A 17,814-nucleotide genomic window follows, 5' to 3' on the forward strand; every position below is an offset into this window, starting at 1 on the left:
TATGATCTCCCGGACATCATGCGGTTCAAGAAAATAGAAGATCATCCTATATCTCCGGGAGCAACTTCTGGTCGTCCACAGCAATTCCCTCTTACGACCTTCCTCCGCGTGCAATATCATTGCTGCAGATTGTCCATGTACTGGCGTGCATTATACCAGGCGATTTTGGACGGATGGACGACGTGTGTTCAATAGCTGGACCACTGCAAACGTTTCTTCAATTCCCACATTCGGCTCATGTATAGCATTGTCGATGCTTTCCAAGTCTGCGCCCTGTCCGGCTAACAGCAAGCCCTAGTTCTGGATTCTCATGGCTAAATACAATCTTACCAAGAGTGTGCCAATTATGGATTTCTCAGGGTGATACGGTAAACTCCTGGTATGCTAGAAAATACGCGCAAGTGTGGGAGTCAGCCTAGTACTTAGGCCGTACTAGTTATGCAAGTATGCTGCGCCGCGGAATCACTCCTTCCCATGAGGCTGATAAAATGCGACTGCTACCCCGGGAGCGAGGTAGCCTCAATTCTATTTTCTTGTCTTTAACACTTTTCCACCCTTTCCAGTAGACCCATATGTCTCATGCGATGGAGGATAACGCTTTACATCAGCTACAACAAGAACAGTCCAAGCTTCTGGATAAGGTCGATGAGCTGCGCACCATCGGCGTCGGTAGCCTCGTGGAACTGCCCCAGCTGATTGTTTGCGGCAATCAGTCAAGCGGGAAAAGCTCCGTCCTCGAAGCCATCTCTCGCGTCCGGTTCCCGGCGAAAAGTAATGTCTGTACACGGTTCGCGACTGAGGTGATCCTGCGACGGAATGCGTCATTCTCTAAAATCAAGGTGTCCATTGAGCCCGGTCCTTCTCGCACAGACGAGGACGAGCGACGGCGACTCCGGAGTTTTGCTTATGAGGACCTCTCTAATGGCAATGACCTGCCCCCCCTGATCGAGAAGGCAAAGGAGCACATGGGAATCACAGAGTCGGTTAACGCAGGCTTCAGTGATGACGTGCTCAAGGTCGAGATTTCAGGACCGGACAAACCGGAGCTGACTCTCGTTGATCTGCCCGGCCTGTATTACTCTACTAGCCAGGAGCAGGACTCACGGGGTATTCTGATAGTTCGCAAGCTGACGGAGAGATACATGAACAATCCAAGGAGCATTATTCTTGCTGTGATCAGCGCAAAAACCGATTACCATCTTCAGGAGGTCTTGAACATTGCGGAACGATTTGATCCAAAGCGCGAGCGCACGCTTGGAATCATTACTCAACCCGATATTCTGGAGGCGAATTCGGAAGAGGAAGATACTTATCTGCACTTTATCAAGAATGAAAAGATTCATCTAGACCTGGGATGGCATGTCTTGCGCAATCGGTCGTTTGAGACCAGGGCTATCTCGGACGACGCCCGCGACGAGATGGAGAAGGCGTTCTTCAACCAGGGACGATGGCCATCGCTCTCACGGGAATGCGTCGGCATCGAAAGTCTACGTCGCCGCCTTAGCAGCATATTGCTCAAGCTTATCCGTCGGAATCTTCCGGGGCTGATCACAGATATCCAAGGCAAGGTGTCTGATCGACAACAACGACTTTCGAAACTGGGGCCCCCTCGGTCCACTCTTCAGCAGCAGAGAGGCTACCTACTCAACATTAGCAGTAACTTCGAGCGCATCACTTTGCAAGCTTTGAATGGCATGTATGCAGATGAGTTCTTTGGTGGCTTGGATGATACAGGGAGTATCGAAGACTTCCGACGACTAAGAGCTGTTATACGCCAGCTGAATGAATACTTCGCAGACGCAATGGCCATTCGAGGCTACCGCAGGAAAATAGTTGACCGGGGCCCATTACCCAGCATGGGTGACTTGCAAGTTGCTTTCGGGAAGCCTTACATGGATGACTGGAAACCAGAATATGTAGAGCGCCGTTCGATCGAAGCAGAGATCAGCAAGCAAGCACGCCACAACAGAGGCATTGAGCTTCCAGGGAATGCAAACCAACTTCTCGTGGGGAGCCTCTTTCGCGACCAGTCCAAACCATGGGAAAGCCTCGCGAAAGGACACTTAATAAAGGCTTGGGAGTCAGCGAGATATTTTGCCTTTCTCGTTCTACAACACATTACTGACGACCATACCTATTCCTTGCTGGTTGGCTCAATTATCGATGCAGAATTCGAGAAATTGAAGCAAGCATTGCTTGACAAGCTTGACGAGCTGACCGCATACACGAAGAGAGGTCACCCATTGCCCGTGGGCAAGAGCTTTCTCTCACAAATTCAGAAGGCCAGAAGCAAGCGTCAGCTAGAATCGCTAGGAGCAAATCTCCAAGCCAGTCGACAGGATGAAAAGGGGGAAAAGTACTTTTCGATGAAAGACCTCGAGCAAGCCACGTCGTCGACGGAAGCTTCCCGGGACGAATTTGCAGCCGCCGAGATCATCGACCAGATGGAAGCGTATTATGAGGTAAGAAAGCCTTCCTTTGCTCAAGCTACGACTGCATCGTTTCTAACAGATACTCCAGACTGCAATTGTGACGTTTGTCGATAATGTTGCAACTCTAGGCATCGAAAATTGTCTTCTTGACCCTCTGCAGCGCATATTTACCAGCCAGGTTGTGAATAACATGGATGATAATCAGATCCGAGAACTTGCCATGGAACCGCCTCATATACATGAAGAACGGCAACGGTTAGGCCGTGAACTCGACAAATTGCAAGCTGGCCTACGGGCCCTCAGCGTCTTCAACGCCCAGAAGCCGTCATTGGGTAATCCACCCTTATTGAGTAAGCTCCAGAGTCCTTGCATGAAGAATTACAGTATAACAGGACCTCGCTTGCAGTAAAACGGCCGGCTGCAGGACTATCGGATGGTCTTAGTTCTTCCCGTGAAGAAAGCCGTCCAGGACCAACAATAGCCCCAGCCAATGGAAACCCCTGCACTGTAACCGAGTCGACCGCAGCCTTTCAGTCTCCCGGGTGTGGGTCTATGTGCTTTTTTTCCTGAACAGAATCTTGCTAATTCGGGCGAAAGCTGCCAAAGCTGCGGAACCGAGACCACCCTCTGTCCCTGATTCGGCCAAGGCTTCGCCGGCGGCTTCTGGGAATCTATCTAATACAGTCGTATCCGAACAAAAGTCAGGTTTTGGTGGTTTTGGTGGCTTTGGTGCAACGTCATCCGACAAAATGCCTGTTCGCGGCCTTTTTGGTGCAAGCCCATCTGAGCAGAAATCTGTTTCTAGTGGCTTGGGTGCATCCTCATCTGATAAAATGCCTTTCAGCGGCCTTTTTGGTGCAAGCCTATCGGAGCAGAAATCTGTTTCTGGTGGCTTCGGTACAGGCACATCTACGAGCATCAGCACTAAACCTATGACAGGCACTAGTACCGGTACCTCTACTACCGTCCAGCAGTCTGGCATGGGCTCCACCAGCAAGAGGTGAATTCTCCGTTCGACTCACCGAAATTTCAAGGCTGGGCTCAGAATCTGTAGGATTGGGCTTCTCATGTTATGCAAGAGCCCTTCCATCTAGTATTCTTGATTTGGATATTCGCATCTGCATATGAGGTATCTAACACTTGCCTTAGAACCGTTGCACGTGAAACCCTAACGCATATCTCAGCTTTGAGTTCCTTTGTCAAGTATTCCCCCGAGGTCTGCCACCCCTTGGACCTCCACCTGGCACCCCATGCTTCGCTATTCGAAAACTGATGTATTGTGCTGATGGTTACCAATCCAGGAACTCCGACTTGCTTGGTACGATGCACTGAGTGGTAGACCCCGATGCTCTGTCGGACATCCTCCCATTGCATGGACGAAATCTTGAGCACACCGGCGCTGGCGCCAGCAGCAAATGGGACGAAGTGTCCTAAGACGACTTTGTGCTTAGTGAAACTAATTTAGCCGTGAGACGATGGGATTCGAACTTAGCACGGCTGATCAAACACTGCCATAAGATACAATTCCATCACGCTGGTGGTCGACAGAAGACTGGATTTGTTGACGTTTTTACTATGAATCGCCACGGTGAAGGCCAGTTTGCAATCTACAAGGCCAAAGTCCCTTTGGCCCTGAGAGCCGCAAGTCATGTATTTACCTGTTCGCTTGCCAGTTAAATTTAGGGGTCTAGCAAAGCTTACCATTTCCTTCGGATGAGCGTCCCCTGGTGATAATCAGGTTAGAAAAGACATAGTATGACAAATGGAAAGGCAGAAAGACCGACGCTCCCGACCAGGATGCAACGTCGCGTCGATAGTCTCCTTGGCCTGCCACACCTTCGGAGTCATATTGTGAATGTGATCCTCCAGAGATCGGAAGGAATAGTTTCCCATCCAAGTGTCCATGCTGTCGATTCTGGCTTTGAGGCGGGTCCTTCTCCGGTTCTTAAGTACCCCGAGCAGCAGTATTGTGGTGGCGGGTAAGCAATGGTTGAAGTCCGGCTCGAAAATGTTGAGGACATCTCGGACATCAGTATTGTAGAAACCAGTGACCATGCATTTGTTCAGCTGGCTCTATTTGTGCCATAGAAGAGAGAAATGCAGGTGTTATTCCCTTCTGCCTGGAACTGGGCGAAGCGGATGTCACCATCCGTGTGGCCCAGTATCTCAGTCAAAAACCAGCGTTGAAATTGTGCAGTCCGCAGAGTAGATCTGTCCGTTCTCCAGGCACTTCAGGCAGGGAAATCTAATTATCAGAGACAATGTTATAATTCAGTCTTTTGCTAACTCGGATTTGATTCACTGCTTCACTGCTATCGATATGCTTCGATAGTGGCTTGAACATATTCTACATACTGTGTGTACTTGTGTACGAATCTTGAAAGTAGGATGATATCAACAATGTTCTAGAAGAAGCTACCTAAATTTGGGTTGGATTTCGGTTGATCTGCACTATATCTGATCCAAGCATCCAATAACCCATGTGGATTATGAGTTGTCCGACCTTACAACATACTGAGAGATACTAGAATCTGGTCTAGCAACAGCCCATCCGTGCACTGCCTATCCGAATTCAGAAAATGTTTATTGGTAAAATAAAAGCTCCTATAGCCGAGTTCAACCTGATAAGGGGCCTGATAAGGGGCCTGGCAACAGTACAAAGGAATCAGTAATCCAGGCGCGCATGCAAAGTGTATTTGAATGAATCCTAGGGAAATAAAGTGCATAGACTAGTAATGTCTACCTCTAAAGTAAGAGAGCACATGCTTAAGATGACTAATAGTAAATTCCAGACGCACATATTGTAACACTCATAGATGTTTCAATCTTGACTTTGAAGACAAGCTGTAGCCGCTCGCAATTGCCTAAGGTCAACAGGGCAGTAGTATGCGAAGAAGCAGATATTTAACTCGAAAATCTAATTCTGATTCTAGTCGGGTGTGTGGTAGACTCTAGATATACGGTGGATGATTATGTTATCTCTGATGGCTGTTTAGCGAAATTAGATTCTGAAGCTATCCCGGTAAGTTAGAGAGAGCGCCGTGTAAGCAAGAAAGCCAGCCGGAAGTTACAGCAGGGGTCCCAGCTTCCACGAGGCTAGATCTCGTGTAGGAGAGGGAGACATGACAGTAGACTGATAGCTGCCTTCAGAGCCCAACAAAAAGCCAGGCAGTTCAAGTTTTAAACCAACGAGATTGCACACCAATACAGGAGGCAATGATAACGTAATGACGCTTCCCTTTGCAATAATCTTGGAATAGATGTTTAAACCAGAAAGACAGGGCGTACTAGGTCTCACAATAGTTAGTTAGTTAATGGCGAACACTAGCCTTCCGGCTCATAGCAAGTCTTTGCCGAGAAAGGCTCCTTGGCCTGGAGCCAGATGCGCTCCCTGAAGACGCATAGGGCGAGTTCCAAGAAGTTATTTCAACATCTGTAGTCCAGCCAAGGGTCATCACAGAGTTCTCTTGCTGTCGCTCGACATTCTGGGTCCCACTGCAGCGTTCTTTTAGCAAATCTAATAAATAACTGTTTGTCCTCTCCGTCCAAGAACAGTGTAAGGTTTGAGAAAGAGAAATCCTCTGGAGGGATCAACTCTGGATGCTTAAAGTCACCTAGAGAGACGTGTAAGTACAGAAGAAATCATGAAGAACGGAAAGTCGTACCATCGTCGGAGAAAAGCATAGAACGTATAGTCGGATCGACCCTCTCCAGAAATCGCAAAGGAGGCGGACCAAGGAGACGAAAGATCTGGGCCAAGTGAGCAGCACGGCCATAGGCATTAGCTCTGCGATCTTTGCCGTCGAAAAGATCGATTTCTCCGAGTAGCTCCCAAAGCTATTTAATGTCAGACATGGTACTCCATAATCATAACCGCATGTGCTTACCACATTCCCTAAATTCCATATATCCGTGCTATACGACCACGCAAACTCTAAGAGAACTTCCGGTGCGCGGAATTGCCGGGGTTGGATATCATGTGTATGAGGAGTAGACTGATCACCAAAAACGGCAGTACTGAAGTCCGTTATTTTGACACACCGCATGCCTCCTTGCAAACGCCCAAAATCAGGGCGTGACTGGTAGATACGACGACCAGCGCATGTCTTGTATGGAGGAGGATGGCTTTCCTGGTGGCGCACGTAACTGTCAAGGATGGTGTTGTTTTCGAATCCCACCAGGAAGTTTTCTAACTTAAGATCTTCTCATCTTGTCAACGATGCCCAAGAGAGATAAGGAGGAGGCAAATTACCAGTATGTATGATGCGGCATCAGTATGGAGGAAATCCAGACCGTGGAGCAGTAGTCTCAAGAAGGCCTTTAGCACATTAGGAGGGACGCCAATACGCCCGAGGTGTCTCCCCAAAAGCCAGAGCGGTTCTCTTAATGGGTCGAACACTAGACACGTATGTTCTCCATAAGGACCCTGGATATCGAAAAACTCATTTGCTACGCGGACATACTCCCGACCTTGATGGCTCGACTTTAGTTGAGAGATGTGGCGAGATATGAGGAGCTCTTCCTGGGCATATTCCCGATCTCTAACGCCGCAGTTCGAGATTTTCAAAGCGTAGTACCGGTCTGACTGCCAGGGCCATCTTCCACTAGTCAGACTAATTCAAAGAGATATGAATACAGCTTACCGCGAAGTGTCCTTAGCCAGCCATACGGTAGAATTGCCGCCCCATCCGAGTTTCGATATCAGGCGGTATTTGTTGTGAACAAGCTCTCCAATACGAGCAGGATAATACTTAGTTGCATCGTAACCGGCGCTGCTGTCTTCTTCATGGTTAATATCAGAATGGCAATCGCTCGAGTACCTGGCTACTGTTCTGGTCAAGAAGCGAAGCCGAGAAGCCTTGAAATGAAGCAGGCGTTGGATCGCCATTGAAATATTTAATTCTTCTGTAGCAGAAAAGTCGGTATACCGTCCTTAAATACCAGTATCGAGCACCGGGCCGTTATTACATTTGTCCGACATTCGGTGCCTGATCTAGTTAGCCTATTATCTTCCCACCGTTGCGCGCCAACATTCAATGACAAATAAGTTGATCAGGGACAAAGTTCTAGAAGACCTACGGCTATGGCTACATTACAAACAATAGAGTAAGATGGCTCCTCAGTAATCATTTTCGGTTAATTAGTACAAGCAATTCAGAACTACTTTCAGTCTTCGCGGGCCGAACCGAGCAGGACCCACAGTCCCACTATTCCCCCGCATCAGGCTTCCGCCGCTCCCACCAGGTCCCTTGTCGGATTGCCCGGCTTTAGGGAAGTAATCCATGGCTTTCTTGCCTGCATTGTACTTCGCTTTGAGAACCATACGTCTCTGCCCCCAAAGAAAGAAAACAAGGCCCCAACCTGATCAATTACTTCCAGCACAATATTTCCCCATGCAACAACCCAAACCACGCCTGTTCATCATCGACAAACTCCTTCCATCCTTCAGAAATATTCTCCAATTCCTCTTTTGTTGCATACCCTTCCTCAACAGCCGTCTTCGCCAAGCCCGAAGATCGCACCCTTTCCCCCATCGATCCGCCCCAATACTGCCTCTCCTCAGGACTACTAAAGCACCACGACCCAGTGCTCTTCTTAATATTTGCCCGATCAAATCCAGCCTCTTCCGCCCAGACATGAATGTACCGTCCAGGATGCGGGTTCCCGCCTTTTGCTTTTCCCATTTGTTGAGTCATTTCGAGCCAGCGGTCGATCCCGCGATTTTCTGGGTACCATATCATAGCCGCGGATTCCCTTGCTGCAACAATTCCCCCACTTTTCACAAGACGCCTCATCTCGCATAGCGCTTTGACAGGATCGGCAATATGTTGCAGCACCTGATGTACATGAACAATATCAAAGGTATTATCCGGGAAGTCGAGAGCGTGAATATCACCCAGCCGAAAATCGATGTTAGTCACGCCTTGCGAGGTGGCCAGGTGTCGAGCCTGGTCCAGCGGATCAGGGACGTTTTCGATCCCCGTGACATGACCTTGGTTTGCACGGCGGGCGAAATCGACACTGATTGAGCCGGGTCCACACCCGATGTCCAGGATTTTGGACGTCGGAGTTATGTGGGGTAGGAGGTAGGTGGCGGAATTGGACGCTGTGCGCCAACTGTGGGTTTTGAGGACAGAAGTGGAGTGGTCAGTTATGTAGACAGCCATTTTCCTTATCGGTTTTCAGTCTGGTCTGGTCGAGCTGATAGTTGTGTGGTTTGGCAGAAGATTGAATCAAAGTTGAACTTGACGCAGTTTATATATACTGTCAACCATGATCGGAGTTCCGGATCCGATTTACGGCAACCAATCAAGCGGCACCAGTAAGTACTTCGGGCCAATAAATACTAATTTAACAATTAACTCTGACATCTTCGGAGTACCGAAGGAAAGACGTCATGAGTAGAAGATCTCCAGTCCTCCGTCCCGACAAACCCCGTTTGTGTGGGAAGATTCGAAACACCATTGGGAAGAAAAGGCCAGATTTTGCTTTTTTTTTTCTTCTTTCCCCCCCCCCCCAGAATCATTACTGACCAGCAATTCGGATATCATGATGACGTGTCACATTCACTTGGCCACATATATGCCTACCTGGTTCCTACCGGTTCCTACCTGGTTCCTACCTTGATTAGCATGTAATCGCTAATCTTCATCACCTTGAATGGCTCCCCGTCTCGTACCCAAGCCAGGTACTGCTCCAAACGTCCCTCGTGACGCTAAAGAGACCTATAACACTCTTAAACGTGGTGGGGTTGTCATCGTCCCAACCGATGTCGGCTACGCCCTCTTAACCAGCTCACAGGCGGGAATCCAGCGGATTTTCTCAGCCAAAGACCGTCGGGAGGGCCACAACATCGGCATCATCGGAACATACAAACAACACCGAGAGATCCATTTGCTCTCTGAGGTCAAGTTTGAGATGACACGGGTCTTGACAGAAGATATGGCGATGATTGTCGGGCTCATTGCCAAATACGATACCAAAAACCTTCACCCGCGTTTGGCAACTCTTGATTCCTCCACGCTATCCCAGGTCACGAAGGGCGATACGATCAGTATCGCAGTTCCCGAAGGTCCGTTTCTGAGGGAACTCGGTCGTCTTTGCGGCGAGGACCCCGACGGCATGTTAACGTTCGGAACTTCGGCCAATCTGACCGGTCAGGGGCAACGATTCCGGACTGAAGATATTGAGCCGAGGTTGATCGGCGCGGTAGACTTGGTGGTGGATTATGGTCTGCAGAAATGGCAGGCGTACAGGCGCGGTGGCGTGAATTTCGATGCTGAGAACATGAAGGTGCTGCGGAAGGGAGCCGGATACGAAGTATTTCGCGACCGAATGCTGAGATGGTTTCCTCACTTACTAGAGGAGGCAGGCGTAACCATCGAGGAGGATCCGGATTACAAGACTAGCGAGCCTGGAAGTGGTGCTATCTAAATCAAGTCTTTCGCAGATTGTTCCTGCACATAAAGCTTCCTCTGCTCTTGTTTAGGTTCGTAGAGCTGTCGAAGCTCCTCAAAGTGTTGTCCGATTGCAGCGTAAAGAATGTTGTCTACTAGGCATTAGATTGAAGGGTCGCCGAGCTGTAGCATGATGTAACAGAACTGTTACCAATATATCTATTAAAAGTAATTATACAAAAAGAAAAAAAGAAAGGGATCGAGTCTTGGGAATATAAAATCTAGGGGAGACGCGTGAACGCGGAGTGGCGGACAGCTTCAGTCCTGAACAGGGAGGCATCAAGCGCCGAGATCATCTTCGCGAAAGGCCGTGTCAATTTTTCGACTTCCCACATGTTGAAGTGGTAGTATGTTGCACAGGGAAACTGAGCCCATGGCATATAGGGTGGAGCTAATATGGAAGCAAGCCTTGAGATGTGTTTTTAGTTCGCAAATCGGCTCCACGAACGTAATCTCTTGCCGTACTATTTATACGAGTCAGCGAAAAAAAGTTTATATCTAGTTTAACTCAACGGGATGCAGTCCTGGCGGCAAACTCACCCGCTGCAAAATAAAAGGTAAGGGCACCATGGCAACTGAGATGAACCCAAGCGTGCTCGAGGCCCATCCAATTCCAAGCGAATTCAACATGCGTGGTGCAGCCAGCGGCAGTGCTCCTCCAAACGAGCTTCGGAAGAAGGTGTTACCGGCAAATACGCTTGCCACATAGCGCGGATAAGATTCGCCTAGGTAATTGAGGATGGATTGAAAGGTGAGGTAGAAGCCCGGTGCAAAGAATGCTGTTCCGATGATCGGGACGATCCAGTGTACGCTGTGTGCAGGAAGTTAAATTCTCCAGCTGAAATCAATTGACTCAAGTGGCTGGCTCACCTTTCTCGGGATGTCCATGCAAAGATAAAGAGACAAACCGGGATGCAAACAGCGCCTACTTGTCCAGGTACCAGGCGAGCCTCTGGCTCGACGACGACATTTGCATTTGTCACTCGTGGCTGGTAGGAAAAGTATAACCACAGAACGTATGCAACGACCGAAGCCGATGCTCCAACGAGGATACCGAAGAAGGCAACTGGAGAGAATAGTTGTTAGCACAGTGTTTGTGCAAAGTCAGCTAAGGGAAGCTCACGGCCTTGCTGGATTGCGGTGAAATGATAAATGCCGTCAAAGACTATAGGATCACTCTGTCAGTATAACGTGGGCAAAACGCATCTAGCAGAGCCTAACTTACCGAATGGGAAGAACTCAAACCAAAGGTACAGGACACCGTAAACTAGCATTGTGTGCAGGTTAACAAATAGAATCACTGGGTCCAGACAGGCAAGTTTGAGATCATTGCCCATGCCCTTGACAATGCGTACAGCGAGACTTTTTCTTGGCGATTGGATTTCAGCTTCACTCTGGTAGGCAGGATTTCCCGTCTGTGCGCGAAGGCGCTTTGCTCGTCGTAGAAGGATATTCGAGGATAACGTCTCAGGTAGAAAGAAGAAATCAGATACAGTGGTGAAAGCCGTGATACCGGAAAGGAGCCAGAGCGTTGCTGTCCAGGTTTTCCAGCGCTTTCTGTACGATGATAATTAGTGTCAAGCAATATTCCGCAAATCACAAGACTGATGACGAACATTACAAGGGTTCCAAGAATCTGTTTTTGCAAAGATTAGCAAAAGCCATGGATGTCTAGATGCATGTAGACCAACATACCGGTCCTAGAATAGGCCCACAAACTCCGCTAACTGCGTAAAACGCAAGTGCGTAGGGAACCTCATTTGGCTTATAGATCTCCACCAGCGAGGCGCCACCGACGCTGATAGGTGTGCTTCCGATGAAGCCACCCAAAAAGCGCAGTATCAAAACGGTTTGTAGATTTTTGGCCAGAGCCGTTCCGATGTTCAGCAAGCAGAAAGCAAGGCTACCAAGGACATATACCGGCGAACGCCCGAGTGTCGACAGGCTAGACAGAGGAGAAAGCTGTAAATAAGTATGGTCAGTGCGGTCATATACGGGTGGTCTTCCGGAAGCGCAAACATACAATCAGAGGGCCAATTCCGTACGCAATAACAAAAAGCGAAAGCCCCAGTGTGCCCTCCGCAGTGGTAGCTCCAAATGCTTCTTCGATACCCGAGATACTCGGTGTAAAGATTGCCGATGCTGCATAGAAGCTGAAGTTCAAGAGCATTACGTTGAGGCCAGCGACCAACCTTGCCAGCGTGGGCCAGTTATGAGGGATGTCTGAATCATCAGGACCAACGAAGTCCACTATAATCCGCCGCTGGGGGTCTTGGCTTGGGAGATCTTCATCTTTGAGGGTTTGGAATACATTGTAGGAGAAAAATCGTCCCTTTGACACGTTGTTGAGCAACCGACCGTAAAGACTGTCACGGAGTAGAATGTTCAGGCTCTCCATAGTCGATGTTGATAGGGCAATGTATTCACCTCTATGAGTGCGTCGATGGCATTAAATAGCCCTGGACAACGCGTTCAAGCCGGTCAGGAACTCCGAGGAGTGTGTTGCTTCGGGCTTGATTTCGGAATTCCGAGCTTGAACCCCGACTTAGGAGCTAGCATGTCTCTCTGCGGCGATTGGAGTTGGTGACCGGATGAGGTATTTTTTCCGACAGATGACAGGATATGACTGCTTGAGCTTGCAATCCACACATCAGCGAAATGATATATTTACTGTGCTACACTGTGAGCCATGGCCACGCCAACAACACCGGGAAGAAACATCGTCCTCGGCGCAGAAGAGCTTGCGGCAATTGCGCCAAGTCCAAAGCCCGATGCAGTCTAGAAAAGCCCGCGTGCTTGAGGTGCAGATTAATAGACCAAAACTGTGCCTATGAGACAGCGGCTTTAGCATCGGAGCAACGCGACTCACGCCCAGCACGAGGAGGCTTAGAAGCAGAACCCGGATGCTTGAATTGTCTCAGCCCGTCTATAGTCAGTTTCCAATAACCCCTGCATTTGCATTATATGCTAGGCAAAAACCTAAGTTACCATTATTGTAAAAGCCCAAACTGAGGCATATCAAAAGTTGAAATACAGATCAACATGCTGACCCCCACCATTTTGATTGACAACAATTGTTTCAGTTATCAACTTTTACACCATCGTATGATCCATAACTTCCTGCGCGACCCGGCTATTTCGACCATGCAACAGTCTGAGGCGGGCCATATTTCGTAAGGAAGTTGCTTCTAAAATCGGAAAACTTGAACCACTTTTCCTCACCATCCACTGCTAGCGTGCCATTGTTCCTAACCCCCACTCTCTGACGATAAGGTAAGCAGTAAATCATATTAACACTTTTTCGAGCAGGAGTGCAACCATCTCTAGTAAAGAATATAAGGATGCAGCAACTAGAGTTGCACCCAGTCCAAGTTCGGGTGAGTCCAACCCCGGTTGGAACCGAACCGGTGCGATTTTAAGTCTAAATTTTAGAAATCAGAACCAAACCTAATCTGTTCTAATATAAATCTGCCACTAACCTAGATAGGTAGTCACTAACTAACTATAGTTAGATTCAGTTCAGTTTAGTTTGGAATATAACCTAAAAGGATAATTTTTAGAATTTAATTTCTTCTATGCCTTAGGCCTACTAGGGTTACTATATGCACGTCAGGAGCCCAACATGTATCATAAAGCCATAGGAAAGTGTTAACCCCGCCACTATTGTCTCTGCAGAAGTCACCCTCCACTATGAATGAGCAAATCCTACAGAGACAATACTGCTCTGAGGGTAGCCTTTACTAACTACTTTGTGCCTAGATAAGATATGTTCTTTACATTCTATACTATTTGTCCCTTCAGGTGCCCTCTCTGTCCATGAATCATTTCCTAAAAGATGTGGCGGAACATATTCTATCCTCTGACCTGGTACCAAGTTGTTGACTTCAGCGTGGTTTCTATGCACTAACCCTAGCTAGGTAGTTAATTTGTTAGCTAGAATTTCACCTTTGGGTGACCCTAATCATCTGTTAGTTTCAGAGCACTACTTTCGCTTGTATTTTGGTACGCATGCGCCCGTTGAAGCCCTTGAACTAGCTCTAGGATTTCCCTTGCGGAGTCGCTGATTGAGGGGGTTAACTCACCATGGGAAGTGTCTGTGAAATGGCAGGACGGTAGCTGTTGTCCATTGGTGTCTTCACTATAGGCGCATGGGACGAGTCAAACGGGGCTCAGTCCGTCGCAACCTTTGAGAATAGGTAAGGTAGACCAGGTTCGGATGACTCCATCCCTTGATTTTAGTGCTGTAGGTCTTGAGTTAACATCCAAATATGGAAGATCACCTTCACAAAATGATAAAAGCACTAGCAAAGCTATGGAAAAATATATCTAGAACTGTTTTAGAGCCTTTCTTCATCCTTGCATGCCTTCTTATCTGTATATATTGTAAACAGCATCATTTGAAGCTACCAGATTTTGCCTGCGAGAATGGACATGTGGCTACACCTCGCGCCTTGATTACCTCCATGTCAAGGCTCATCTCTTGCAATCCTTTTCCCTTCTGTGGCTCCGGTCCTATTGTCATCAAGTTATATCCTTGTGGCAGATACCGGTCCCCGCCCGAACCAGGCATCTTGCCGCCGAATATTCTAACCAACAACGCCCCCGGTCCCCATCTGGACCAGAGAGTAGGTCGGACGTACCATGGTTGCAGGCCCTTTCTGTCGAAGTTGTACAGATTCGTTTCCGGATTTGGCGTATCATGCACGAGTTTGACGGCAAGGAACGAGGGACGTGGAAGTGCAAGATGTCGAAGGACTAACTTTCGTGAATGTCGGACGAGGCCCAGCACGATAGAGAGGACACGGCTGGGAGATTCGAGACTGGGGCCGTGAGCAACATACGGTGTTTTGCGGGTGGAGATGGGTGCAGAACTTACCCAAGGCTGGTCCTCATGATAACATCCAAGTCAGCACCCAGCATCTGTCGCACCACTGGTTTTATGAAGCCGGGAAGCGCCGAATCCACGTAAACTCGGACGTATTGATCGTTTGTTGCGGTCGGTCTCGCGACTTCCTCCTCATAGTGGATTGTCCAGTTGCTCAGTTCTAACGCGAAGTGCAGGCCATCTTTCCACCCTTCTGCGCTTGAGGGGAGCGCATCAAATGGGATTCCCATATCTTCGCCCAGATTCTTGTGGAAGATGCCAAGGGCACATTTCTCAACATCCGTAAGCTGACGCCACTCTTCTCTCTCAATCACATTCAGGATCTCGGCAAGACCATCACCTAAGGTGTGGAGAAGATCATCATCGGTGATTTTATTGGCGCGACGGTAGCGGGCATGGCTGAACGACGACAAGTTAGTCAACTAAACGAAAAGCTGCTATTTGGCTTCAGGGTGAATCTGAAGGGTCCTACATACAGATAATTCATTCTCGCCACGGCTGATGCATAACGGTCCGAATCCCGAGGCTGGGACTGCGACTCCCGTAAGAGAACTTCCGTGTCAACAGCGCGCTTACCCGCGTTACGCCTGTTGTTCTGGCCAGTAACGACGAAAAGCTTCGACATAGTCGGAATACCACCAGCCTGTTTCGGTAGTGCATATAAGACTTAGTATAGGGTAATCCAGCCTGGGACGCTTCGGCCAGCTAGCCACAGATGCTTTATCGTACCTTTAGTAGGGCCATTCGACGAGCCTTGGCAAACGCATATGGAAATTCCATTTCTTGCAATCGGGTAATAATTGCATGAGCTTCTTCGACTGTCATGCTTGATAATGGCCTCCCGTCTTTTACGAATGGGGCCTCTATCTGTGCCATGCGGCGGTACCGAAGAAGCTTAACCAGCGCCATATAGCTGGTGAGAACTATGACAATGCCCAAGGAACAATTGTTCCATAGTGCACGGAAAGCTTCAGTTGCTCCAGGCATCCTGTCACAGTCTCTAGAAGTTCTCGCTCTGAATCAGGAGAGGTAGGGCTATCGAATCGTCGTTTCACCGCTGTATGGTGCAGAATAGGTAGCTGCTAATTAAGCCGTATTTCGCTCCGGGGTTGCTTTCAAAATAATTCAACGAAGAAGTATACCAGGGTGATTGAGAATATTTGGATATTTAACACGAGTTCGAATTGGCAAGAGAGGACTGTGAATCACTACATCCCAACATAACCCTTGGATAGTTGTACCGGGCTTAAAGTCCCAATGCTGGTTATAAGCAAGATATTGTAATCGAACCCATGCACCGAGGTTGCTCACCGAATTCCCGCCCACCAAAGAACGAATCATCCTAGTGCAGAGTATAATTCATGCGTCTAATGATCCTTGACCTATTCTCGACCTTGGCCAGTTATCTCAGTTGGTCTCGTTAAAGATGCAGCCAGAAACGCATATATGGCGTACTAAGTCCAGCATGCTCTGGGAAGATAGTGCTGACTGCTGAAAGTAGGAGGGGTCGAGGCCCTGGCCAATCGAGGCGCGTATGTAAAATGGGCAAGAATAAACGGGACCCGCCACATCTCGGAGTGGCTGCGATGGATGGTTGATTCGTAGTCGCAGGTGACGGTCGGACGACATGTTGGGATTGCTTGTTGAATCCAGTAATTCCAGTACCATGGATGTATTGCAGTCAACCAATGAATCTTGGGGAATAAACGTTGAGCATTAAATTGCCGAGGTTTACTCCGTAAATGATTACAATATCAGATCACGCTAGTTATGCACTAAACGCCACAATTGATACAGTCCATCCAGCAACGTAGATATAGCGTTGCAAAAAGCAAAAGCAATCTAATCTGCAAAAGTTTACTCGGTCCTCAGACGAAACCGGTCTGTTGCTAAACTCCGAGTCAATCCAGACATGGGGCCCCAGCGATCAAAACGAGCTGGACGCCCTCGGCTGGACGCCAGCAGGGACGCCATCCTCTCCGCCGATCGTCGCAGCCAGGTCCGTCGCGCCCAGCGCACGTACCGACTGAAGAAGGAGGCCGCTTTTCGAGATGCAACTGCCAGAGCCGAACAACTTCAAGCGAGAATGCGCACTGTCATTGAAGAGGTAACCTGGCTGTCCGAGGTCGCCGCAGAGGCGCAGCTGCATCTCTCTCATCCTGATATCTGTGCGAGTCTGGAGCGGCTTCAAGGAATTGTAGCCGATGGTTATAGTCCCATCGAGGCCGGTGCCCCTGCCGAGCTATCTCCGGATTCATCAGGTCAAGTGCCAGTGGTCAGCGCGCAAGTTCAATCGCCGAGACAATACCCACCTACCCCTCCTCTACCAACCGGGCAGTACACCTACGCATTCCAAGAAGTGCGTTTCGCTCGTCGATTGCAGCGATACTGCCTCGAGCACGCGTTTCGTCTCTACACGGAATTCCGGTCGGACCCGCGTGAGATCCACCGCGTGTTCCGGCTCGTCCCCTGTGTGAGGGATCGGGGAAAGACCCAGCCGCGCTTCCGGCAGCTCTTGATGGGGGGGCGTACGGACCCCCTGGAGGTACCGGGTCTACCATTTTACACCGTCGGCGGCGCGGGTTCGCACTTCCCGGATGTTGATGAGGAGGGCAATGCGATATACCCGGCGAATAGTCGGATGCCACGGCGGGTTTTGGGGGTACTGCCGTGGCCGGAGCTGGGAACCAAGGGTGGTGAAGAGGCACTGGAGGCATATGGGCTTGGAGGGGAGTGGTTCGATAGTCGTGATGTGGAGGGGTATCTCAGGCTGCATGGGGTGGACGTAAATGGGGGTTTGTTCCCTCCGCTGCACATATCCGGTGGAGCAGCTGAGAGGGATCGCAGTCGGTCCTTTGTCTTGGATGTCGAGGGTTTTTTCTCACGTAAGTCCTGTCCTCCATACTGCGCGATTGTCCCTATGCTCATCGCTCCAGGGCTCCTCTCTGGGCTTGTCATCCTTGGCCGCGCACCTGGGTTTAGGAAGACAGACGTCAGGCGTGCATTCAAAGCTTCGGTAAAGAAGGTTGATCATATATAA

The 17,814-nt window shown here is 49.1% G+C and overlaps 7 protein-coding genes across 7 annotated transcripts, besides 4 other annotated features; 3 read left to right on the top strand and 4 right to left on the bottom strand.

Annotated features, from left to right (window-relative positions):
• Positions 1–572: 572 nt before the first annotated feature.
• Positions 573–3,436, top strand: NFIA_057410 (putative dynamin GTPase; the record flags this gene model as incomplete). The annotated part of the gene is made up of 3 exons (XM_001258288.1): positions 573–2,462; positions 2,521–2,782; positions 3,030–3,436. 3 exons carry the CDS (start codon positions 573–575, stop codon positions 3,434–3,436), a joined length of 2,559 nt encoding a protein of 852 aa, XP_001258289.1.
• Positions 3,153–3,326: a microsatellite.
• Positions 3,186–3,315: a microsatellite.
• A 61-nt stretch (positions 3,437–3,497) lies between the features above and the next one.
• Positions 3,498–4,487, bottom strand: NFIA_057420 (uncharacterized protein; the record flags this gene model as incomplete). The annotated part of the gene is made up of 2 exons (XM_001258289.1): positions 3,498–3,862; positions 4,217–4,487. 2 exons carry the CDS (start codon positions 4,485–4,487, stop codon positions 3,498–3,500), a joined length of 636 nt encoding a protein of 211 aa, XP_001258290.1.
• A 565-nt stretch (positions 4,488–5,052) lies between these two features.
• Positions 5,053–5,079: a microsatellite.
• Positions 5,080–7,801: 2,722 nt separating this feature from the next.
• Positions 7,802–8,599, bottom strand: NFIA_057430 (class I SAM-dependent methyltransferase; the record flags this gene model as incomplete). The annotated part of the gene is made up of 1 exon (XM_001258290.1): positions 7,802–8,599. The coding sequence occupies one exon, from the start codon at positions 8,597–8,599 to the stop codon at positions 7,802–7,804; it is 798 nt and encodes a 265-aa protein (XP_001258291.1).
• A 418-nt stretch (positions 8,600–9,017) lies between these two features.
• Positions 9,018–9,055: a microsatellite.
• Positions 9,056–9,092: 37 nt separating this feature from the next.
• On the top strand, positions 9,093–9,866 carry NFIA_057440 (L-threonylcarbamoyladenylate synthase; the record flags this gene model as incomplete). The annotated part of the gene is made up of 1 exon (XM_001258291.1): positions 9,093–9,866. The coding sequence occupies one exon, from the start codon at positions 9,093–9,095 to the stop codon at positions 9,864–9,866; it is 774 nt and encodes a 257-aa protein (XP_001258292.1).
• Positions 9,867–10,387: 521 nt separating this feature from the next.
• NFIA_057450 (MFS transporter) lies at positions 10,388–12,287 on the bottom strand (the record flags this gene model as incomplete). Its single annotated transcript, XM_001258292.1, has 7 exons — positions 10,388–10,700; positions 10,760–10,955; positions 11,013–11,054; positions 11,115–11,446; positions 11,506–11,525; positions 11,585–11,851; positions 11,913–12,287. The coding sequence occupies 7 exons, from the start codon at positions 12,285–12,287 to the stop codon at positions 10,388–10,390; spliced, it is 1,545 nt and encodes a 514-aa protein (XP_001258293.1).
• Positions 12,288–14,282: 1,995 nt separating this feature from the next.
• Positions 14,283–15,761, bottom strand: NFIA_057460 (uncharacterized protein; the record flags this gene model as incomplete). Its single annotated transcript, XM_001258293.1, has 4 exons — positions 14,283–14,709; positions 14,766–15,173; positions 15,251–15,417; positions 15,504–15,761. 4 exons carry the CDS (start codon positions 15,759–15,761, stop codon positions 14,283–14,285), a joined length of 1,260 nt encoding a protein of 419 aa, XP_001258294.1.
• Positions 15,762–16,686: 925 nt separating this feature from the next.
• Positions 16,687–17,814, top strand: NFIA_057470 (uncharacterized protein; the record flags this gene model as incomplete). Its single annotated transcript, XM_001258294.1, has 1 exon — positions 16,687–17,814. The coding sequence occupies one exon, from the start codon at positions 16,687–16,689 to the stop codon at positions 17,812–17,814; it is 1,128 nt and encodes a 375-aa protein (XP_001258295.1).

Source organism: Aspergillus fischeri, genomic scaffold (genome assembly GCF_000149645.3).
Source record: "Aspergillus fischeri NRRL 181 1099437636266 genomic scaffold, whole genome shotgun sequence".
Taxonomy (NCBI): domain Eukaryota; kingdom Fungi; phylum Ascomycota; class Eurotiomycetes; order Eurotiales; family Aspergillaceae; genus Aspergillus; species Aspergillus fischeri.